We start from the raw sequence: 26,236 nt of genomic DNA on the forward strand, positions 1-26,236 counted from the left end.
GGCAAGGTGTTTCCCCACAAGGAAAAAGAAAAAAATAAAATAAATGTGTGCTGAACTTGAGTCCTGCGTCTGTCTGTCAGGTTTGGGTGCCAGGAGTGCCCTCTGCAGGCCACAATAGCAAAGACGAAAATACAGCAGAGACATTTGAGAGTGGTGGTCCGCACATGAAGAGATTAATTGGTTAAAGACAAAACTTCCTAGCAACATTTACACTGCAGGGATGTCTTTATCAACAAATCACAGCCTGATCATTTCCAGTGGAGCAATTAAAACAGACAACCAAATATGCTCATTGAGAAGTAAAAGTCAAAAGTTAACGTTAGTGTTGCTCAGAAGTGTTTGTGTGTGTGTGTGTTTTACCTTGGAAAAAAGTACAAAGAAAAAAGATTTTTCTTATTGTTAACTGTGTATCTGTTCCTACCATTCCAGTAGTAATTTATTTATTTTTTATTATTAGATATTTGGACCATGTTAAAATTTGATGGTTTTGCTCGTATGTGTAACTTGTCAGGAGACCTGAAAATATTAAACTGGGAACAAGGTTCTAAAAATTGAAATGGCTAATACCGGCCGTCATTTCTTCTGCAGTAAGCAAGAAATCTGACTGAATTCTTTCATATCATATGAAACATACAGTATGGCCCTGACAATAAGGTCAAGAGTTTAACCTGATGCTGCAACACTGTGGGGTCAAACCAGCCCAATGTAAGGGGGTCCCTGTGATACTGTGGGTCTGTGGCATGTACGTTTTAGACAAATGAATAAATAAATAATACGCTTGTGTATTGTTGGCACTTGGAGTTTGCATGTTCTCCCCGTGGCTGCGTGGGTTTCCTCCGGGTGCTCCCGTTTCCTCCCACAGTCCAAAGACATGCAGGTTAAGTGCAATGGCGATCCTAAATTGTCCCTAGTGTGTGCTTGCTGTGTGTATGTGCCCTGCGGTGGGCTGGCGCCCTGCCCGGAGTTTGTTTCCTGCCTTGCACCCTGTGCTGGCTGGGACTGGCTCCTGCAGGCCCCCGTGACCCTGTAGTTAGGGTATAGCAGATTGGATAATGGATGGCTGGATGGATTGTTGGGACTTGGGTGGTATGGCAGAGCAGCTCCAGAGACAGACGTGCACATGAATGTCTGATCACTCACTCCCACATGAGGAATTGATCCGTTTCCGTCATTAGCACTGCTGCCGAGTCCCACAGAGGAGAAAAAGAAAAGACCAAGATTAAAGGAGAGTGAAATTAAAGAAGGGCAGGAACGGGATGGAGCCAGTGTGGTATGAGAGGGGAAGAGGGAGGACGAGAAAGTGAGTCCCGTAAGAGAAGCATATGGCCAGACGCTCAAGGCGGGGTGGCAGAAGGGCCCACAAAGGCCCGACGGACTGTGGCTTGGAAGTAGTGAGGAGCAAAGTTCGACAAGGCGCCTTACAAATGCTGAGGGACTGGCAACAGGGACCTGAGAAGGATTTAAGGGTGGTCTGTGTCCATTTGTGGACGTCCCCTCGTGCAGAGGGATCCGGAAAGAGTAAGCCAAGGAGATGTTAGTTTTTAGAGAGGAGCACCGAGTATCGGATTGTGTTTTAAAGGAAGGATATTTTTGCCGTTGATTTTTAACCTCCTTTGAAAGGATTATTGTTTGAACTTTTTAACTTCCACTTTTTTGCTCATCACTTTTATTGATTATTTATTAACTGGACTGCACCACACTTTGAACACTGTTTGTTTTTGTAAATAAAAACACTCTACACTTTACACCACTTCTTGCAGACTATGTGTGTCCTCATTTGCCTGGCCTCATCATCAGTTTCGTTATTTGCGGCTCTGGGTTCAAGCTGCCAGGGACCGTGGAGCCAACCCGGACCGTCAGAGTCTCTCGGTAGAAACAAGCCAGTCCAAAGGCATTAGCTTCTTGTGGCCAAGAGTTGTAATTCCAAACCATGGACTCACTCATTAATCCGATTTGCTATGGCATTATGTGCATTAGTTCTGCAAATAAATGATGCATTTACATTACAGTACATAAAAAAATTCACTTTATGTCGCTTAGCTGGAAGCATCCCAGCCCACCACTTTTAAGTCAGTGGGTAACGGATGTCCTATACTATTTGAAATTTGAAAAAAATCAAATTCTCACTCACAGAATCTGTTCAAAACTTTTTAAAAATATGGTAGGATCTAATCAATAACATTTTACAATAAGCTTCTATATCAGGGAAAAGGATGCTCTTCCTTCCTTGCTGCTTTTAAAGAGAAGCTTTGTTGGGTGGCTCTCCACTCTTTCTTTTAGGTGGGGTGTTGAAGTTCAGTTTGTTAAGTTTGACTTGATTTTATGGCTTGTTATTGCTTTTAATTAAAATCAATTTAAAAAAATTACCCTTTTTTTAACATTCAGTCAGTCAGTCAGTCAGTGTCCAACCCGCTATATCCTAACACAGGGGCACGGGGATCTGCTGCAGCCAATCCCAGCCAGCACAGAGCGCAAGGCAGGAACAAATCCCAGGCAGGGCGCCAGCCCACCACAGGGCGCACACACACACACATGCACACACCAAGTAGGAGTAAATGCTCCTTACGACTGTGAAAGGAGCTACATAACAAAAGATTGTAACAACTACTTACTGAATTAGCAGTCCTGGTGGTGATGTTTATTATACAGTTGTAGCCGACAGCTAAAATAAAAATAAAAAAACCTTATTAGTTCAAAATATTGCCACACTTAGGAAGTTTTTAGACTCCTACATTCACACTTTTATTCTGTTGTAGAATTTATTGTAAACTAGCTGTCTAAGATGGGCTGAAATCTAAGTAATCCTCAACATTACCATTTGCAGTGCACCATCTCTTGGACTGTATTTTGTAATGCATGTAGTAGTAAAATGAACTGCATGTGTCATTTCAACAGACGGCGCATCACAAACACTTGTAGAAACAACAAATCTGCCTAACGACCCAGTAAAATCAGGGAGAAATTGAACATTACTGTGAAAATGAAGGTGGCACGGTGGCGTAGTGGTAGCACAGCTGCCTTGCAGTAAGGAGAGCTGGGTTCGCTTCCCGGGTCCTCCCTGCGTGGAGTTTGCATGTTCTCTCCGTGTCTGCGTGGGTTTCCTCCCCACAGTCCAAAGACATGCAGGTTAGGTTTCTAAATTGTCCCTAATGTGTGCATGGTGTGTGTGTGTGTGTGTGTCCTGTGGTGGGCTGGCGCCCTGCCCGGGGTTTGTTCCTGTCTTGCGCCCTGTGCTGGCTGGGATTGGCTCCAACAGACCCCCGTGACCCTGTGTTAGGATATAGCAGGTTGGAAAATGAATGACTGACTGTGTAACTGAAATGCAAATATGCCATGACAAAATGGCTGCAGCGTTTTAACGCGTTGTGTATCCATAGGTCACAATGCTTATCTAAACTTGACTTGCTGTTATTATGTCATATAGTGATGAGAGATATTGTAGCTGACAGGAGCACTTCTCAAATGTGTCGAGCCCGGTCACTGCGGTGGTCTACGTGTGTTCATCTGTCTCCATTGTCACAGCTATAATTGCAACATGCTAAGTAATTATTAAGCTTTAGTTACCTTGTGTTAACGAGCTCCTGAATAACTGAGCTTTTTATTTTCTCTTAGCGTCAAGTCTTTTCAGTGTCTTCTGCCCTCTCCCGAAACCCCAGTGGTGGTTTAAAATGCACGGACTGGAGGAATTGTGGGAATATGTTTGAGGAAGAAGCCCTGTGGTTGGAATCACTGCAGTACAGGATTTTGTCGCTAATCAATACACACTTTTTAACGGGTTCTCTCCAGACGTGTCTGGCCCAGCAAACCTAAGATGTGGATGGTCTGTGGTTTACAGTATAAACCTGTTACACGGTGTCACAGTGGCTCGTCCTTCACTGTATTTATCAGATTTCAGCAGAGATGAGGGAGCCTGTTGCAATAGCAGTAGAGTGATCTATATTACTAAACGAAGGTTGTATATATGCACGGATGCCAGACGCACCGAAAGCGCACGTGCACTGCGGCTCAGCGCCCCAGAGTCACACCTAGCGGCTTCCCAGAGTCAGTAGGTGGTGCCCAAACAACACAACACGACCTGTAAACTAAACTTGAGGTAAAGCGTGCACAACAGGTTGTATATATGCACAGATGCCAGAGGCGTACACAGTACAACTGCTGCCCCCTTCATTTAGTAATGTAGATCTCCAAGCCCGGACCCGCCGCCATCGTCACTTCAGCACGCGAATCCGCCGCTGTCAGCAAACAACTTCTAGCTAACGACACAGACATAGAAAAACAAAAACGAGACTGCATCGATAAAAACAATGAACGCAGGCGCCTACAACGCGCTTCTGAAACACCAGAACCAGAGGAGTCACGGCTCCAAAAAGAAACCGCTTTAGTACAAATATATTTATTTAATTAAATGAACTTTCCAAGGACGCACCCACCGTCCATGATTTTTCTTCCCTCCAAATATCGGAGGGAACAGAAAGTGATTACCATTCTTCAATTTGTGATTCTTTTGTGAATCGTGGGTTTGCTGGTAGTACTATACCCTGCCACACTGAAGATCTATTCTACCTTTCACAAGAATACAGACTCGACAAGTTAGATATGCCAGTAGCAGCTCATGGGAGGCAGCACGACCTGTGGTGGCCATGGCATGATATCGCTACAATACTTACAAAGGTTGACTCTTGGCAAAGCCAAAGAATGCCAGATGATTCTCAGATTAGTCACAAGCAGCCTGCCTGCAAATAAAAAGACATTTTATTAACAGCATGTTAAAAATAATTCCAGAACAGGGAATCCAGTAATTTCTGCACCCATTCAATCCACTGTAGGGTCAGAGTGAGCCAAAGATTCTCTTGGTATGACTGGGAGTGTGGGAAGAGTCACCACGGGCTCACTTCTACTCATTCGTCATTAGCCAGGCCACATATCCCTTGGGCTCTTTTTTCATAAATATCCTTCTAGTTACCCAGACAGATATCAAATTATTGGGACACTTAAATCTTTTTTTCTTTTCTGAATACTCTGGCATGTTAGTTAAAAAGATGACTGTACAGTAAAAAGGGCAGAGTGGCGACAGAACATTTTGCATTACTTCCTCATTGTTCTGATGACTAGGCTCAGAGTATGCCTGTGATGGATGGACCTGCCCACCCTTCCACATCCCCTACAAGTCCACATGTACTTACTATCAACCCCTTAATGACCAGAATTGGGCTAAGTGGGTATAGGAAACGAATGTATGTTTTGGATAGACAAAAAAGGGTTTAGTTGTCCCAAATTAGGACTTTACAGAGAGAGAGAGGTCAGGAGCACACGCTGATACAGAGCATTGCCGCACTCACCACGTGACAAACCAGTTCAGTATCCAGATTAGGACCCGAAGCTCAACAATAATTATACAACATTAATCTGTATTAAGTCAGTGTGTCCCAATGGAAGACCATCCATCCATTTTCTACAGGGGGAGCAGTTTGAGCAAAGATGCCCAGATGTCCCTTTTTCCTGCCACCTCCTCCCGGGCCAACTGAGACATATAATCTCTCCAGCATGTCTTGGGTCTGCCTCTGGCTCTCCTCTTGGTTGGACAGGCCTGAAAACATCTCACCAAGGAGACATCCTGCTCAGATGCCCGAACCATGTCGACTGTCTCCTTTCGCTGTGGAGCAGCTCTGCTTTGTGCTCCTCCCCAAATGTTTGCTCATCTTACCCTGTCTCTAAGGCTAAGCCCAGGCACCTCGTGAAGGAAGCTCATTTCTGCCTCTTGTATCCGTGATCTAGTTCTTCTGGCCATTACCCAAAGCCCATAGGTGAGGGCAGGGATCCAGATTGACCAGTAACTCAAGAGCTTTGCCTTTTCAGCTCAGATCTCCCTTCACCACGACTGACTGGTACAACATCTGCATGACTGCGCAATTCCACATCCCAAGACTCAGTTTCAGTATCCTGGGACAAGTCCACCAAAGCACTTACCTTCGATTGTCACAGTGTCACCTGAAGACACTGAATATTATACAGACACACAATATTAACAAAATAAGCAAAGAAAAATTGTAGATGTACAGATTCCCCTTAAAATATCAGCAGGAAGATCATTTACCTCGGTCACCATTATTTCCTTTAGTATCTTCAATGGAATCTAGACAATCAATAAGGACTTCTCCTGGGCGTGTTTTCATTTGCCTGAAAATATAAAAAATATATGCAAAATTGATTAAATAAAAAACAATTCTGTTCACTTCCAAGAAGATACATCAATCACTTACTTACAAAGGATTTATTAACAATTCAGACTTTCTCATTTTTTTCTAATGTTGCTGTCTTATACAAATTAGTCAAATGATTACATTGTTTTATACAAGAGGAAAAAAAGAATGAAATCGATCCATCCATCCATTTTCCAACCCGCTGAATCCAAACACAGGGTCACGGGGGGGTCTGCCGGAGCCAATCCCAGCCAACACAGGGCACAAGGCAGGAACCAATCCTGGGCAGGGTGCCAACCCACCACAGGAATGAAATCGATAATTGTTGATAAACACAAACAAGTGCAGTCAATGAAACAAAATCCACACGCCTATTACAGTGCCCTCCATAATTTCCCTTCATTTACCCCTTTGCTCCACAGTTTAAAATTATAAATCAAAACTAGGAAAGAATGAAAATAAAAATAGATAAGACATTAGCAGGTTTAGTTTTTCACAAGTTTGCAGACCCTGGGCACTTTTGCCAGTCTACCTTGTTGATCGGTACATTTCATTGTCAATAAAATAAGTGCAACAGCTTGTCCTAACTAACCTCAGACCCCATAAGCATTTGGAATTTTTTACTTTCAGTGTGTGGTACTGGATGAATTTCTATACAGTACTCATATGTTGATCTCAGTCACAATTAAATCTAAAATGCCATCATTTTTGAATCAGTCTGAAATTCTGTAAGGGCATAGCTGAACCTTCTTTAGAAAAGTGTCTTACGCCATTGAAAGTAGTGAACGGGCATCTACCCAGCACGATTGTAACATCGCACACAATTTCAAAAGTTGCATTGAAGGTTAACCTCTTGTGTAAAGACGCCATCTTCGCATGCTTCACTATCACTAGAACTAAAATCCATCATACTGTCACTAGCAATTGCAGAAGAACTGTCACTATTAAAGGTGGGCAAATCGCTTTCTGTTCGGCTCTCCTACTGCAGTAAATGCTTTACAAACAGACACCCCACCGTCACTCCCTGCAGTTCGGTGCAGACGCACAGAGTTGGGGATGGCGGCGCGATGCCTGCAACTGGCGGAGGACAAGCAGGCACAGGGATAACGATAATCGGGTTAAAGAGGACTGGATCAGTCCGTGCATCGGGAGGATTTCTTCGAAAAACAAATGACACACATCTTTTCATACATCTTGATTAATTTCGCTACTCGCTACCCCCCCAAGCCCTAAATAGGTCGTGCAGAAGTCTGGTAGTCGATTCAATGAACGACTTAACTGCATGCTCGCCCTGTATACAAGTGCGCTTCCTTCTAAACTCCAAAGACGTGTTTTAAAGTTGACTGGCAGGGGTAAATTCACCTTAATAAGGGGGGCGGGGTTTGGGACCGCAGCTACCTCGGTAGATTCCAGCGACCCACCGCCCTGGCAATAAGACCAGTTGCGCCTAAAATATTACAGTTTAAAATAGTTTTATAGTCTTTAAATAACACCTTATGAGTGCAAAACAATTATTTTTCGGAACGTTACAGGGCAAAATAACACAGCACTAAACTTAATTTTTATCCAGTCTAAACCGACATGCTGTTTAGACGTTATAGTCTTATATGTCAATTGTGTTGGCAAACGAGGAAAGGCATTACAAAAAACTGAAACGTCACTAATTTACTTACTGAGGTGAAATATCAAATCTGACATCCCTATCTTCCCACAGAGCATCCAGCACATTCGCCATTGTCAAAGAATTAGCAGCCTCCTTCCTTCACGGCTTGCTCAGGCCTTGACTAGTGTCAGCGCGTCACCGTGGCAACAGAAGAACGGCAGGCGGCTGAGGTCAAAATGCACGAAAGCGCTCACAGAGCCGCGGACTCGCACAGCCCCAGCAGTTAGTCCAACACCTACAATTTCAAAGACGTATTTACAAGGATTTTATTTCTTTCAGAATAAAAGCTTAACATCCTCACAGTAACAATGAAAAAAAAATCATCGTTTTAGGAACTTTATTATTTTTTGTAAATCTAGGGAATGACTGGTAACTAAAAGCAATTTATATAGTAAGGTACGGTGCTTGCGCGGTTTGGAAAATGAATGAAAAAAAGCGTTCCTTTATGGTGGAAAGGGTTACAAACTGAACTTACTATAGTATTATTATACTTGTTGGATGAAGTTTTATGGTAACCTTCCAGAACCCACCTGATCCATTTTAAATCCCGTTCCCTCATTTATAAAGTGTGTATATTTACAGCAATTCTGAGGCAGGTGTGCGCAACATTTTGGACAAGCACGGAAAAGGGAAGACACCCTTGATCAAGTATGGAAATGCAACCAAACCAGCAAAAAGACCACCCAGCTGTTAACCGACTAGCGATGCACTGCATCCAGTTTTCGTATGCTGTAGGTGCACACGCATAAAACATAACATGTTTTTGGCAACATAAAAAGTAAATTTACAGCAGCGTCCTAACGTAATCAGAGCACTTTAATGCACTCATATTGAAATTAGGGAAACGAACGAGAATGACGTTACTTTTGCTAGTGCACAATTCATCTGTGATGCCTAAGAAACGTTGTAACCCCGTGGCCTGGGTCATCCTTGATTCATTTATTTGGAGGCATAGTAGTTTTGGCTGGCTTGTTGGTAAGGCAACTGGCTGAACCCTCAATTTTTCATATGGCCTGGCTTACTCACTGTAACAACAATCACAGCATTACACGTGCCAGGTGACAATGGCGCCTTATGCCTTTCCATGACCCCCACAGCACTGAAACGTGGCGTGATAATGCCACGCATGATCTCGTGCTCTCAGTTGTATAGTTCAGTCTTAAACTTCAGGAGGTGGGGTCTCGACGTATCAGGAGCGACACTGCTCTACCAGCCAATGAAGTTCTGCGGCACCGTTCTTGCATATGTATGAGGATGATTAGCATTCTCCATATATGGATGCTTAAGGGTGGTGTTTTTAGGCGCGGTCACGTACGTATATTTGCAAGGTGCTGTGATTTATAAAGGCAAATTGCGTAGAAATGTGAGTGCGTCAGGTTTTCTAAATCTGTTTTTAATTATGTCAATTTCCCTTTTTGTGTGCGCGTATTTTCACGCTAGAATTCATTCAAAATTGTATAAACGACGACTTGGAATTAATCCCCTCAGCCTCAAGTATAACACGGGAAAAACTCAACGGATTACCATAACATTGCAATGCCTACTCGCCCACACGCACACGGTGACAATTTTGTATCAACAGTTAACCTGACCTTTCACTTCACTGGACGTATGAAAGAAGACACACAAAAACAGACAGACACCCGGGCACATCACTGATGAGTTTATAAAAGAATAAAGAAATGTCCAATCAACTGAATTTACCACAGGTGGACTCCAATTAAGCTGCAGAAACATCTCAAGGTTGATCACGGGAAACAGGAGGCACTTGAGCTCAATTTCGAGCTTCATGGCAAAGGCTGTGAATACTTATGTACATGGGATTTCTCAGTTTTTTTTATTTTTAATAAATTTGCAAAAACCTCAAGTAAACGTTTTTCACGTTGTCATTATGGGGTGTTGTGTGTAGAATTCTGGGGAAAAAATGAATTTAATCCATTTTGGAATAAGGCTGTAACATAACAAAATGTGGAAAAAGTGATGCCCTGTGAATACTTTCTGGATGTACTCTATCTATCTATCTATCTATCTATCTATCTAAAATACTTGTTTACCTAATTCTGCACCAGCACTTTAAGTGACTTGTGTCATTTGGGTAACACAGTGAGTCAGTGGTGGGCAACCTCAGGATTTTATTATATTGAGTGTCCCCCACGGTGATCATGAAGGTGCTTCACAGGTGTGTTTTGACGTCTGTTCACTGTGAGCGCTGACAGGTTGAATACCTCACAGTCAGGGTCATTTAATGAGTCATCCATCCTCCTTTCCATTTTTCTAACCCACCTTGATTTATAGCCGGTTGTGGCAGTGGTGAGGATTTATCTGGCAAGCTTTTGATTCAACGGTGTGTTCTCACCATAACCGTCATCTGGGCCTTTACAGCTTCACTATCACACCTTTGCAGCCCCCTTGAGTCCAGTCCTCCTCTTTTGAACTGGATTGAGTGTTTTGGAGAGTGTTATGTTAGGTACCATACAGTAATACAGCAGACTCTGCAATGGAGCTGGAAGCCGACTCAGTGAAATGGTCGTTTCCATATTGTGCATCAGTGGTTTAGACACATCTGAAAACCTTAGGATTACTCTGTCTAGTACTTTAGGTGTGACCCCAAAATTCTTTACAGGTTCAGTGTGCTATAATTCTGTTCTAACAAGAGCAGCACTAGCAGGCTCAGCAGCTCATTTGCGGTCACATAGCAGATGCGTGTACTGTATTTCAGAAGCTATGTTTGTATTTCTTATTTTTGCCACAAGGGGGCCACCCTAAACAATGTGACCTACAAACAGTGAAGATCAACACAGCGTGACATTCTCAAACTCACTTAACTCACTTTAAGCTCTGAAGGTGGCCTGACCGCATGGGGCACAAGGCATACACCAGTGCTGGGCAGTTCGCTAGTCTGTCACCAGGCCCCTTTGCACACACGATTCCAGTCTAAACTGGTCAGTTAACCTAAACTGCATATCTTTGTGGATGTAGGAGGACATTTTACATATACATGGGGTGAAAATGCAAACCCCATGTACACAACAACAAGCCATACATAGGATTTGAACTCTGAATTTTGCATTCGTGAGTGAGCATCGCTACCCACCGCACCTCCCAGATAAGCACTAATCACTCGTTACTGTGCTGTTATGGTGGATGCAGAGAAGTTCTAATCACTATTTACTTTATATGCAGAAAGCATTCTGACCCTTCACTTCCCACACACTTTATTGTGCTGTAGATTTAATTTTAAACGGATAGATTTGATTATTTTTGCCTATCAATCTACACAGTAATAAAAAAGTGAAAACATTTTCTGAAAGGTTTGCATTTTATTCATTTATAAATGAAAAACAGAAATCTCTCATTCATATAAGTATTCATACTTTTAATTCAGTACCCAGTAGAAGCCCCTCTGGCAGATATTTACAGCTTGGAGTCTTCTTGGTAAGTTCTTACACACTTTGCATCCTTGGATTTCAGCAGTTTATTTTATTTTTCCTTCAGATCCTCTGAAGCTCCGTTAGGTGGGATAGGAAACGGCTGTAAGCTGCCATCTTCATGTCTCTCCACAGATGCCCAGTGGGGTTTAAGTTACTCAAGGACACTCGGAGGCTTGTCTCCCGAAGCCGCTGCAGTGTTGTCTTGGTTGTATGCTTCAGGTCATTGTCCTGCTGAAGGGTGAACTTTCGGCCCAGTCTGAAGTGGTGTGCACTCTGGAGCAGGTGTTCTTTAAGGTTCTCTCTGCATTTGGTTGCGTTCATCCTTTCCTCAATTATGACCAGTTCCCCTATCCTGAAGTTCTATTAGAGTGACCATTGGTTTCTTGATCATCACCCTGATGAAGGTCCTTCTTGTTTGGTTACTCAGCTGGGCCAGGTGGACAACTCTAGAAAGAGTCCTGCTGGTTCCAAACTTCTTCCATTCCACAATTATTGAGGTCCCGGTGCTCCTAGGAACACTCAAAGCTTTAGAAATGGTTTCATCTTCTTGTCCTGATCTGTGCCTCAGCACAATTTGATCCTGGAGGTCTACAGAGAGTTCCTAGGACTTCATGGCTTAGTTTTTGTCCTGACATGCAGTGTGAATTGTGGGACCTCCTATACACAAGTGTTTGCCTTGCTAAATGGTGTCCAAAAATCAATTTGCCAGTCAGGGACTCCAATGAAGTTCTAGACAAGTCTGAAGAACACCTAAAGAAGACTGAGCACAATTTGGAGAGCCACAGCAAAGGGTCTGGATACTTACAGAAATAAGTGATTTCAGTTTTTGTGTTTTAATACAGATGTAAACCTTTCTGAAAATATGTTTTCACTTTGTCATTAGGGGTCACTTAATATAGATTGATGGCGCATCACAAACATATTTAGTAATAAAATGCACTGCACTTGTCAGTCCGACAGATGGTGCATCATAAACATTTCTGGTAATGAAATGCATTGCATTTGTCATGACAACAGATGGTACATTACAGACATTTACTGTATAGTAATACCATATACTGCATTTGTTATTCCAACAGATGATGCATCACAAACATTTGTACAAATACAATGCACTGCATTTGTTATTCCAACAGATGGTGCATCATAAACATTTGTAGTAATATAATGCATTGCTCTTGTCATTCCAACAGATGGTGCATCACAAACATTTATAGTAATACAATGCATTGCATTTGTTATTCTAACAGATGGTTGCATCACAGACATTTATAGTAATACAATGCATTGCATTTGTCATTCTAACAGATGGTGCATCACAAACATTTATAGTAATATAATGCATTGCTCTTGTCATTCTAACAGATGGTTGCATCACAGACATTTATAGTAATACAATGCATTGCATTTGTCATTCTAACAGATGGTACATCACAAACATTTGTAGTAATACAATGCACTGCATTTGTTATTCCAACAGATGGTGCATTACAGACATTTACTGTATAGTAATACCATATACTGCATTTGTTATTCCAACAGATGATACATCACAAACATTTGTACAAATACAATGCACTGCATTTGTTATTCCAACAGATGGTGCATCATAAACATTTGTAGTAATATAATGCATTGCTCTTGTCATTCCAACAGATGGTGCATCACAAACATTTATAGTAATACAATGCATTGCATTTGTCATTCTAACAGATGGTTGCATCACAGACATTTATAGTAATACAATGCATTGCATTTGTCATTCTAACAGATGGTGCATCACAAACATTTATAGTAATATAATGCATTGCTCTTGTCATTCTAACAGATGGTTGCATCACAGATATTTATAGTAATACAATGCATTGCATTTGTCATTCTAACAGATGGTACATCACAAACATTTGTAGTAATACAATGCACTGCATTTGTTATTCCAACAGATGGTGCATTACAGACATTTACTGTATAGTAATACCATATACTGCATTTGTTATTCCAACAGATGATGCATCACAAACATTTGTACAAATACAATGCACTGCATTTGTTATTCCAACAGATGGTGCATCATAAACATTTGTAGTAATATAATGCATTGCTCTTGTCATTCCAACAGATGGTGCATCACAAACATTTATAGTAATACAATGCATTGCATTTGTCATTCTAACAGATGGTTGCATCACAGACATTTATAGTAATACAATGCATTGCATTTGTCATTCTAACAGATGGTGCATCACAAACATTTGCAGTGATGAAATGCATTGCAGACATTTATAGTAATACCATGTACTGCATTCATCATTCCTACAGATGATGCATCACAAACATTTGTAGTAATAAAATGCACTGCATTTGTCATTCCAACAGATGACGCATCACAAACATTTATAGTAATACAATGCACTGCATTTGTCATTCCAATAGAAGGCACATCACAAACATTTGTAGTGTTGAAATGCATTTCAGACACTTATAGTAATACCATGTACTGTATTTGTCATTCCAACAGATGGTGCATCACAAACATTTGTACTAATACAATGCACTGCATTTGTTATTCCAACAGAAGGTGCATCACAAACATTTGTAGTGATGAAATGCATTTCAGACACTTATAGTAATACCATGTACTGCATTTGTCATTCCAACAGATGGTGCATCACAAACATTTGTATTAATACAATGTACTGTATTTGCTATTCCAATAGATGCTGAATCACAAAAACATTAGCACTGCTTTTACGAATCCCAGACCAAATGGCATATAACAGAGGCATAGCCACTGGATGGACACACAGACACATATCCCTTTATTAAGGAAGATAAGCCAGTTTCTTTCCATCCAGCAGTTACTGTCTGTTGAATGTATTCAGTGTTAACATTTGCAGTGCATTGTGTCTTGGGGGGGGGGGGGGGGTCTGTATTATATGCCATTTGGTTTGGGATTCTTAAAAACAGTGCTAAAGTATGAGATGCACCATCTGTGGGATAAAAGAGACACAGCAATCGGACAGACACATAGAAACACAGACACACAGACACTTGTCCCTTTATTAAGGTGGATGTGTAAAGATAATATTCCAGTGTGGCCCCCTAGTGGCTATGTCTGTAAAGCATGAACCTTCCTAAGCAGAGCCCTTCACTGGTCAGTGATCTATTTGTGTAAATGGTTGTGTAAAGAGTCATTATTGTCATGGGTACAGAGTACAATGAAATTGTCATATAGAGACTGTTGAGCCAGTGAACATGTCCACCCGGTGACAGTGATATATCGTGGTATCTTTTTATTGAGAGATTAAACTTTGGCCACTGTGGAGGTATTTTGTGTCAGTGTTCAGGCAAGGGTCAATGAACATGATTGTGGTTAATGTTTCTCAAATTGTAAAGACAGAAACAAAAGTCAAAATCACTAGGTGGCCCACATTTTGGACACTTCTTTTTGGAATGTGCTCTGGGTCTCCATGAGGGATGACGTCAGTATGCCTTCCACTATAAATATGGCAGTGACGGGCTTGTTGAGTTAAGGTGAGCAACCCAGTTAAAGCAGAAGTCTGGCTTCTTAAAAATCTGCTCTTTACATGGGCAAGTAATCTTCTGGAGTTCTCCTTTGGGAAAACATCATTAAACTGCACAAAAAAAGAGTTAAATCATCATCATCGGCCACCGTGAATCTGAAAATAAGCATGAGGCCTGTTTGAATTTTCTTGTGCTTTATAAATGTTTCATCAAATTGACTGTTTACTTATAGGTTTCTGTCACTGGATTGCATGCTGCCCACTCTTTTCTGCTTGGCTGTCTGACTGAGCCCTGCAAAGGACAATCATATCGGTATGCTTCTTATCCTTTTGACCACAAGGGGGTGCCATTGAGCCCCAAACCCAAGACACAGTTATTCCTGACAACACTTTTAGGATAAAATAAAAGATATTTATTCTCCCAAAGTACCTTTCCAGTGATTTTCTCCAACAATCAGCCCCAAGAACAATACAAATCAAACCCTAACTCAATAATTCTCCCTCCTTCTGACCTCCGTTGAGTGTTGCTTGCTGCCTCCTGACTCGGACTCAAATGTAGTGAGTCAGCGGACTCCTTTTAAGTCGGACCCGAGAATGCACTTCTGGGCCACAGAAAAAGTAGGGGGGTCCTACCTTACCAGCACCCTCTCTCGATCCCCAGGGACCCTGACAGGTCTGCACTTCTGGACTCCATCTCCCAAGCACCACTGTGGGTGCCCCGACTAGGGTTGCCAAACGAGGACCACTGCCACCGTGCATATTGGGGATGGAGCAACTCCCAGTCGTTCTCAGTCTGTCTGCTATAGTATACCGGCCGGGTGCAAATTTATTTCCTTGTCCATCCGGCCAATTTGCTTGCGTCATCGTACTGGGATCCCGTCCAGGTAATGGGATCTCCTCCTACACCTTACAACCACTAATAATCTCTCTATTATATAAAAAAATCTTTGGATGAGATGAGAATTTTTAAGAGACGAGACGAGACTTTTTTGAAGAGATTTTTTCAAATCCCGTGAAACTTTTGCCATGAGATTTTTTTCAAGTCACACCCTCCTCTCAACCATATTCAACCACGCAGATGGAACAATCAACTCTCAATCGTGTGAATGCTTTTGTCAGACACAGTTCCTGAGCTCTCAGCTCTTATAAATTTTTATGTTTTCCTCACTTTAAGTTCCCAATTAAAGAAGACGTATTACGTACAAATCTTATTGAAGAATTTCATCTTGAAGGGTTATCAACAGAAGAAATGAGTCCACGGGCAGTCCTAGCACCGAGAAACGATGAAGTCAAACGAATTAACACGAAAATTGTCGATCGGTTACATGGCAAATTGTTTAAATGCATATCAATAGACTATGCTGAAACAGTTGGTGGTGATTAGGGAATCCATTCCCGGGCGCCCGGAAATCCCGGACATTTTTCATTCCCTGCTGTAATTTCCAGGAAAACGGGAATGGCCAAGCTCGCATATATAGTGTGTAAAAGTGTAAAAATCGATCAAGAAATAACAGAGTTATAGTTGAAAATAATTAAGTGGCACGTTTTTTTGGCCCACGGTGTAGTGTGTTGCTCATTAATTCAGTCAACAACATACCAGCAGCAGTCAGTCTCCCACTAAGACTGAGCACAGTGGACTGGGAGGTGTCTGCACTCTGCAGCTCACGAATGCCAGGACGGGGCAGAGTTCATTGACGTCTGTGCTGTTGACAGCTTTGAACAGCAACTTGAAATTGCAATGCGTCAGTCTGTTGCATCCACATTATCTGTGCTAAGAAACTTGCCATCACAGAATGATGACAAGAAACTGGATGCATCAGTAGAAGCCGAAATGGCGGTGTTTCAGAGCAGCAAGCGCGAGCGTTGTTTAGAACAAATGTATTAGTACCTGATGACGTTGCCGCCTACTTCAGTGGAGGCAGAGCGTGCTTTCTCAGCGGCTGGCGTACTCTGCATGAAGGTGCACTCTCGCCTGGATGACCGCACACTCGACACGTTGTGCTTTCTACGCTCTTATTACCGCAACTAACTAGATACATGTACTTATATGACAGCATGAACTGCTTGTAGTTAAGGTTAGTCTTTTATTGGAGTCAACATATTGCAGTAGTTTTATTAAAAATAAGTCTGAGACAAGTTAGATGCCCATGCACTGTGTCATTCCCAGGAGCCCGGGATTCCTGGGAATGAAATGCGGGATTCCCGAATTCCTGGGAATGGATAAACCCATCTGGGAATGGATTCCCTAGTGGTGATGGTGCGGAAAATAAAAACATCAACTTACAATATCACGAAGAATATTTACAAGTGTTAACACCATCCGGTCTTCCTCCGCACGAATTACTGTAGAAAGAAGGATGTATCCAGGAAAGGTAATGTAGTACATCTTCAGGGGGTAACATTAGAATTCAAAAACGTCATTTTATTTAATAGAGAGAAAGAAACAAAATTCACTCACGGACAGTTATATGTGGCGTTTCACGATGAAAGTCTAAACACAGAATCAAAACTCAATGCAATAATTAATCAATTAAATTAAATTTAATTAAAAAAATTGTTTTAACTGAAGTTGTACAGTAAAAGTGTAAATTTAAAAAGTATTTGCGTGTTAATTTTAAAGCCAAACAGAATGAAAACGTATAACGCAACGAATACCTCTAATGCAGCATGAAACATAATTTTCTTTCAGTTTATTACGTTTTATTATTTTTTAATATGGTTAATTATTCGCTGTAATGTAAAATAGTTAGTTCTATTATGCATATGTAATAATTCCCATGAAAATAACAATCTGTTTAAATTGTACATCCGCTTCCCCATACGGCTAGTGTCTAGCACAGGCCCGGGGGTTGGCGAGCAAAGCGAGCAGGGGGCTAAGCCCCCTAGTAATGATGATAATAATAATTTTTACTACAATAAGGTAAGTATTGTGTCAGGTTACTCATTACTTTAGAAAGTAATTGGAATACGTTTAACTTGTTACCCCACTGCTCTCAGATTTTGGTATTGTGTTTAGCCCTGTACATACATCTCATCAACATAAAACGAGAGATTTCTGAAATACTGAGACAGATTATTACAGCCAAGAGAAGGAATAATGCCATTGTCTGATAATTTGCCACTGGAAGTGTATATTATGGATTCCGCAACACGTGGCTGCTGAAAGTGAATGCAACACAAACACATGTGCAGGCTGACAAAGTGCAGCGGACACGTGTAGGCCTCAGTAACCTGGTTAAGGGTTTACATGGCCACATCATCCAAGTATTCGTGGGGGAAATTGATCTTTTATAATCAGTTCTCTCTGAGATCAGGTTATTAAAGCACAGGTAAACACACAAAGTGAAGATAATCAAAGGTAAAAATGAGTCACAGATTGGAAGATGGGTTGGGATGAACTTGAAAACCACTGTGGTAGAAGTCAGATCTGACGTAACAGAAAAAAACAAAAAAGAAAAGAAAATGCACACAGTCTTAAAAATCCATGTCATTTATTTATCAAAATTGAGGTAGAAAAACTACCATAAAAAAGTTCACAAAACACAACAATCAACATGTACAAAGGACAGCTTGTATACAAGTTTACAGAATTTGGGGGGCAGGCTGTGGTGGGTTTGGATTCATTTCAGTGATTTGAATGGGGGACGCTGGTCTAAGGCATTCATCCATTTTGTACAAATGCACCTTGAGCACTATATAAATAAAATGTATTATTATTATCCATGCATCCATTTTCCAACCCGCTATATCCTAACTACAGGGGTCACGGGGCCAATCCCAGCCAACACAGGGCGCAAGGCAGGGCACCAATCCTGGGCAGGGCGCCTTATTATTATTATTATTCCTTTGGATTAGCAACACAAATTCCCCAGAATATTACCTTTAGAAATGTGAACCACCTACAGGACTTATCAGAGTGTGATAATTGTCAGTGTTAATAATATAATATAATATAATATAATATAATATAATATAATATAATATAATATACTTGCGCCTTTCCCGGGGTTTGTTTCCTGCCTTGTGCCCTGTGTTGGCTGTGATTGGCTCCAGCAGACCCCCGTGACCCTGTAGTTAGGATATAGCGGGTTGGATAATGGATGGACGGATAATATAATATAATATAATATAATATAATATAATATAATATAATATAATATAATATAATATAATATAATATAATATAATATAATATAATATAATACTTATTTCTCCTCATTATATAATATAATACTTATTTCTCCTCCACAGTAATTGTATTTCTTTAGCGGCACAGAATGAATCCCCTCGAGTTGTCACACTTATCCCACCTTTGTTGCTGCTGGTTATATTTCAGACTGATAAATGTAAGGAAAAAAAATAGAGCGAGTCACCATATAGTGTGGAATTTTTTTTCCTTGTGTAGTTCTTAGAAGTAATAAAAAGGCACTGATTACTTATTAGCATGTGAATTACAAAAAAATAGGGCTTGAACCCAAAATATATTACATTATTACTTTTAAAGTAACCCCTGAGATATTTCTGTCTAGGCAGAGTGCAGTGTGAACATTAAAAGACCCACAATGCAACTGGCAGGTGTAACACACGCCACACAGCACCAGTGAACTCCACGCAGAAGCAACATTTTTTTTTAACTAACAGAAAAACATGGTGGTCTGTGAGTCGTTCAGCGTACTTCTGTTCGTATTTTCAGGGCTGATGTTAGTTTCCTGTTGAAAGACAGAAAAGAAAGCAGATTTAGTTTGTGAAATAGCAGGATAATAAAACTCAATCTATCGATTTTATGAATCCGCTTATTCTAAGAGGCTGTTCCAGTGTGTGGAAGGGAAGAAATTAACATCGGTTGAGGTGCCAGTCTGCCGCAGGGCACGCTGATCGGGCGCAGTTATAGACAAGTTCCATTTCTTGAAGTCAAGTTATTTTTTCCCAATCATTGTATACAGTTTGCTTTGGAAAATTGTGCTCTTAAAATTAAACTCCACTCAACAGTGATATATTTTTATATGTCACTAGGGGGTTCCCCTCTGCTCGATTCACTCTGCAGCCACTTCGCACCTCTGCCGTTCATGTTGTGAAGAGGTGGGATGAACTCATCCCAAGGAGATGCAGTCGCTCCACCTAAACCCCCTCTTAAACGGTGATACAATGGGAAACAAACTCTTTTTACCTCCTCTTTGCTTGATCAGCTGCTGGATTGCTGCTGCTTCTGCCGTGCCGCCTGATCTGCATCTCGCACAGCGCTTTGAACATTTAAAAGCCTGCACAGCAGCTGTCCTACTCTTTGTCTTTTATTTCTGGCCCTGGGTGTGGTTAAATCTCTTTTCACAAAGTCTTCTCTTGCGAGACGTGAGTTCTTGATATTTTTTGGTTTATAATTTAAAAATGGAATAAGAATCTGAAAATCTAACAACATCACATTAAAGTTCGATAACTTCTGAAAAGAATGATACCAAACATATATATGTAGGTTTTAAAATAAGCTGATATAAAGCGTGACAAAAAACATGACATAAAAACGTCACATAAAATCGTTGCACTTTTAGGCTTAGGATTTTATAAATAGAGAGTAGACGTACCCCATGTACTTTGTGATGGGGGCTGAGAGAAATTTTTAGTCGCATGCTTTTCATGCAGAATGAACAGAAAGACATTTATAGCATAAGAGTAGTGAATGGTGACCAATGCTGTACCACGGAAAACAATACGACAATTTGAAATTTCAAGTCTCATGTTACTTGTGTCACTTAATACACATGGACATTATTCTCAGCGCTGGTCGAAGCCCATATTTAGCCCTAGGCGGAGGAGTGCAGTTATGAAAATGGCACCCCTCAGTGTCTATGGGTGCACAATGTGCGTCGCTTGAATTACATACAGTGAGGCCCAGAAGTATTTGAACAGTGAAACAATTTTCATCATTTTGGCTCTGTAGGCCACCACAATGGATTTGAATTAAAGAAATCATTACAGGTCAGAAGGCTTTCAGCATTAATTCAAAGGATTTAACAGAAATGTCACATGAGCTGTTTATGAATGACAGCCATTTCTCTGCATAGCCCCATCTGTTCTAGGGGCTCAAAAGTATTTGGACATTTGACTAAAACGATGTAACATAGTCTCATTATTTCATTAAGTATTAAGCAGGTAGAAGGTCTGGAGTTGATTCCAGGTGTGCAGTTTGCATTTGGGAGCTGTCACTGTGAACTCTCAACATGAGGTCCAAAGAGCTGTCCATGCAAAGAAAAACAGGCCACCATTAGGCAGAAAAAACAAAATAACCCTTTAGAGAGACAATAGAAACACCAGGGGCCTCATGTATAACGCCATGCGTAGAACTCACACTATAACATGGCGTAAGCACAAACGCGGGATTGTGCGTACGCACAGAAAAATCCAGATACAGGAATCTGTGCGCACGCATACTTTCACGTTCTTCTGCTACATAAATCCCGATCAGCGTGAAAAGTAACGCACGTGCACGCGCCTTCTGTCCCGCCCCAACTCCTCCCAGAATTACGCCTCTTTGAATATGCAAATCAATATAAATAGCCTTCTGTGAAAAGACAATGGGAAAAGCACAGGGGAAAATATACGAATTTCAGCGAATACCAAGTGGAGGCAAAGGAAAAACGTACTATTTGTTGGTTTAAACAGTGGTATAATCAACAAAAGAAAGTTGATTGAGTGACAGAGTGTCGGAAAAACTCGAAAGATCAAATTCACAAAGTCGCACAGTGCCCGAAATAAAAAAGAAATCACATATCAAAGTCGCCGTGAAAAGGCAAGTCGTAGCCCACCGTCTGAGTGTCATATGAAAGCTTATTAGGGTACAGACAAAAAACATAGGCACACAGTGGGAAAAAAGCATGAAATGTCAACTTTAATCTCGAAATTTCCACTTTAATCACGTAGTTTATTTTGCCATTAAAGTAGAACATCATAAACTTCATCTTAAAATAATTTATTTTACTAGTTTCTCAAGTAGCACGTTAAATGCTTTGTTCTGTGTTTGATCTTCTATGTGCTCTATGTGTGTGAATCACTACGTGCTTCCGTTCTTTCTCTTTCTCCGACAGGACACAGAATGCATTACATTTGAGATATTACAGCTCTCTGAATAATTAAAATACTGAGATGTATACGTTATATCATTTTCATGATGATAGGAATGAAAGCATGTTATTAAACATGGGAACACGGTGGCGCAGTGATTGTTCATATCTCATGCAAGAGGCTTGCTGCACCATGTGCGACCTTCGATGAAATAATTTATTACAGAAGTACTGTCTCTTTCAAACGTACTAACCTCCAATTCCTGTCCATACTTTTCTTTCTCCAATCACCACACAATCAGCTCTGTAATAGACGTTAAGCCATCTGTAAGCTTAGAACGCCGATTCTTCAAAACTTTTAAGGAACATTGAAATATCTTCGTAGTACATGTTTAATTATTCTATTCGTCTATCCTTCCAGTGTCGGGTCAGCACCAGCAAGAATACAGCGCAAGGCAGGAGCTATCCTTGAACTAGCTATACGCTGCGGCACCGTGCCCTCACATGTTTAATTATTAACAATACAGATTATTTAAATGAAGTTAAAGTTTTATCTGTATACTATAAGCAACATGTTTTGCTGCATTTCATCTTAAAAATGATATCATCATCATACGCGCTTTATAAAGTAGCACAGGTTGTGCAATATTATAACTGTAGTGTAAGTTTACAGTGAGGTGATTGTACTTATAAGTACAAACAGTTCTACAAGGAGCACTTGATGGACTGATTGAGTGCGTTTATAGTTCTTGGGATGAAACTGTTTCTGAAACGCGAGGTCCGTACAGGAAAGGCTTTGACGCTTTTTGCCGTGGTTGAGGTAGTGTGTACTTGAAACTGTGTACCGATAATTCTCTTTCCGATCAGCTGCTGCTGTGATTCACACTCAGATACAGTGATATAAATACCACGAGTGGTGCAGTGAGAGTAATATGGAAAAAGATGATCCGCTGTGGCAACCCTTAACGGGAACAGCAAAAAGAAGAACAAGATGCAGTGAGCGTAACAACGCTAAAGCAGTTATGGTATTTGGAATACTATGGCTATTCCCTGGCCCATTATATTGCTACAGGTTAATTACAATCAGATGTATTACACTAATAAACAATATGCAGTTAATTTCAGTGTATTTATAAAGCCGCGTCAGGAATGTGGAGCTAAGAAAGAAAGGATGAGCACACAGGAAGAGTAGTTTGACCATTCTGTGGACCATTATATTGTTACAGGTTAATTACAATCAGATCCATTAAATTTATGAACGATATGCGGTTAATTTCAGTGTATTTGATAAAGCCGCCGCCGTGGATGTGGATCTAAGAAAGGGTAACCACACAGGAACAGTAGCACTGCTTTGACGCTGGGTGCTGCCAGTCTGCAAAACCGAGCGGAGAAATTGCGTACGCCAAGGTATGAGTTACCGTGGAAATGTGCGTGGCTTTACGCCAAGTTTAGGTTTTATACATCGCGATTTGAGCGTGGAAAGGTTCGTACGCAACATTTCTGTGCGTACGCACCGTTTATACATGAGGCCCCAGGAGTGGTCCAATCAACCATTTGGTACATTCTTAAAAATGAAGGAACACACGGGTGAACTTAATAACACCTGAAGGCCTGGACAACCAAGACAATTGCACTGGATGATTGCAGAATTCTGTCCTTGGTGAAGAAGAACCCCTTCACAACATTTAGCCAAACCAAGAAGACTCTCCAGGAGGTCGACCTGTCATTGCTAAAGTCTACAATCAAGAGAAGACTTCATGAATTAAACTATAGAGGGTTTACCACAAGGTGCAAACTACTGGTAAGCCTCAAGCATAGGAAGAACAGGTTAGTTTTATTTCTCTATTATAAAAAAAAAAAATCCTGGGAGAGAAAGACTAGGGAGACGAGATCCTAACCCTAACCCTAATACACTTAAAAGACCCGCAAGATGAAAGAAATTGGCCACGGAGCGTCTCACGGTGACCTTAAACATGAGACTTTGTGCCAAGAGATTGACTCAGGACCGTCTCGTGGGGACGTAGAACATGAGATTCTTGCAAGACATGCCCTACTTACAACCAATATCAAATAAGACCACGGGCAGCAAAACACTCAGTCGTGCAAAGGCTTTGAGCACACACAGATCCAGGGCTCTCAGTGCATATAAAGCGCATAAGGACAATACGTTATCGATGAAACGTCGACGACTAAGAGAAGAAGAAACAGCAGCGTGGAGAAAAGAGACTCAAAAGTGTTGGAGAGAAAAAAATGCAAAAAAGAAAAAGAATAATCGAGGTGCAAATTCAGAAAATAAGGAAAGTAATAATCAGCCTGGAACAAGTGGAACTGATAAAAAGCAGGTCCAATCGGGCTCAGAATTAAAGGCAAAGAGTACAAGACAAAGTAGAACTTCATAAAGACGTTCAAAAACGTTGGCGCTACACACATGCAGAGCAGGCTAGAGATTATGAAAGCAATGGAATTCAAAAGGCTCAAAAAATGGCGTGATAGAAATGCAGAGAAAGTTAAAGAATATGAAAGCAGGAAAATTAGAAAGTGTCAAAAAAAAAGAAAGTAAAGATCGCAGTAGCGCAAACAAACGGAAAATATTACTCGAAAAAAGGGAAAATAATCACCACGGACCAGGTGTCATTGGAAAAAAAGCAGGACAAAGCGAGGAATGGAAATCGAATATATGGACACAGGTGATATGTCAGAAGTATGTAAATATTGTAAGGCTTTGAAGTTTAAGTCAGAGAATTTCAAAAATGGAGTTTACCTCACATGCATTTATTGGTTACTTTGTAAAAAAAATTATTAACAGCTGATGATGTCGATTGCTTTGTCTGTGAACAGAGAAATCTCTCCTGAATTATGATACAAAGTCATTAAACACATGTCTCACGGACCTCATTTAAAAGATTCAGCATGTTGGGATTCAAAGGATTCCAAATATTGTTTTTAACGAAGTTCTGAAATAAAAGTGAAACTAATGAAATAGCAACAATTCAAAGAAAAAAAAATCTTAAAAGTGTGTATCCGGAAAAGCAAACACAGGGGTTGCCGAGCAGAGCGAGCAGGGGGCGAAGCCCCCTAGTATTTTTAAAAAATCAGTCCAGTTTTGGAACAGATTTCTTTGGACAAATGAAATTAAGGTCAATATATACCAGAATGATGGATAGAGAAGAATATGGAGAAGAGAAGAAACGGCTCATGATCTGATGAATACCACATCATCTGTGAAACATGGTGGAGGCCGTGTTATGGCCTGATCATACATGGCTGTGAATGGAAGTCGGTCACTGGTGTTTATTGATGAGGGCTGGCTGAAATAGAATGAATTCTGAAGTGTCCAGGGGGCTATACTGTCTGCTCAGATTCAGACAAATGCTACAAAACTGGTAGGACGACATTTCACAGTACAAATAGACAAAACACACCAAGTGCTTTTCAACACAAAGAAGTGGAATATCCTTCAATGGGCAAATCAATCAACTCACCTCAACCCAACTGGACACACTTGCTGAGGACAAAACTGATGGCCGAAAGTCCAACAAACAAACAGCAACTGAAGACAGCTGCAGTAAAGGCCTGGCAGTGCATCACAGGAGTGGAAACACAGCACTTGGAGATGGCCATGGGTGCAGACTTCAGGCAGTTATTGATTGGAAAGGACTTTCAAACAAATACTGAAGATGATTATTATATTTATGATTATGTTAGTTTGTCCAATTTTTTTAAGCCCCTGAAAAGGGGGGGTTGATGGGGGGGACCATATATAAAAAATGGCTGTCTTTTCTGCTCATAAAATGTTTTTGTTACACACCTTAAATTAAAACTTCAAGTCTACACTTCAATCACACCTCAATTGCTTCATTTCAAATCCATTGTGGTGGAGCACAGAGCCAAAATTATAAAAATTGTATCACTGTCCACATAATTATGGACCTAGTTGTAAATGGAGCCCCTTGGAGTCCATAGAGTGACCGGGTGCTTAGGATTCCAGAGTGTGTGTCTCTTGATTTACATAAACGGTGCCCCTTTGGTGTCCAGAGTGCACATCACTTAATTTTTATAAAGAGGTGCCCCTCGAGTGACAGCGCCATAGGTGGGCAACTCTGCCATCTAATGGATTGATCAGCTCTGTGTTATCCAGTCATATACTCAAAATCTGCCAAAAGTATGCTGTTTTGCTAAAATATTGTTAAAGAGTTAGTTTCGCAATTATCAGTGTACACATAAACAAGAAACCTAAAGCCTCATAAGAAGGACTTTTTGTATTGAAGACCTACCTCTCCACTTCATTCATTGGTCAAAAGTCCTGTTCACACTAAAATGACTGAAAACGCATATGACACAAACACTGGGTGTGCCCATATCAGTG

General features: G+C 40.9%; 2 protein-coding genes across 3 annotated transcripts in view; both read right to left on the reverse strand.

Annotated features, from left to right (window-relative positions):
* bbs5 (Bardet-Biedl syndrome 5) overlaps positions 1-8,023 on the reverse strand; it is a 36,830-nt gene extending 28,807 nt beyond the window's left edge. For both annotated transcript variants that reach the window (XM_051930690.1, XM_051930689.1), the window contains exons 1-4: positions 7,874-8,023; positions 6,095-6,177; positions 4,668-4,733; positions 2,613-2,662 (exon numbers count right to left, since the gene is read on the reverse strand). In XM_051930690.1, coding sequence (XP_051786650.1) covers positions 2,613-2,662; positions 4,668-4,733; positions 6,095-6,177; positions 7,874-7,935 — 261 coding nt within the window. In that variant the 5' untranslated portion in view covers positions 7,936-8,023. The remainder of the gene's footprint in view (positions 1-2,612; positions 2,663-4,667; positions 4,734-6,094; positions 6,178-7,873) is intronic.
* A 10,269-nt stretch (positions 8,024-18,292) lies between these two features.
* col28a2a (collagen, type XXVIII, alpha 2a) overlaps positions 18,293-26,236 on the reverse strand; it is a 172,781-nt gene continuing 164,837 nt past the window's right edge. The window contains exon 36 of the mRNA XM_051930610.1: positions 18,293-19,527. Coding sequence (XP_051786570.1) covers positions 19,520-19,527 — 8 coding nt within the window. The 3' untranslated portion in view covers positions 18,293-19,519. The remainder of the gene's footprint in view (positions 19,528-26,236) is intronic.

The sequence above is a fragment of the Erpetoichthys calabaricus genome, chromosome 8 (genome assembly GCF_900747795.2).
Source record: "Erpetoichthys calabaricus chromosome 8, fErpCal1.3, whole genome shotgun sequence".
Classification (NCBI taxonomy): Eukaryota; Metazoa; Chordata; class Cladistia; order Polypteriformes; family Polypteridae; genus Erpetoichthys; species Erpetoichthys calabaricus.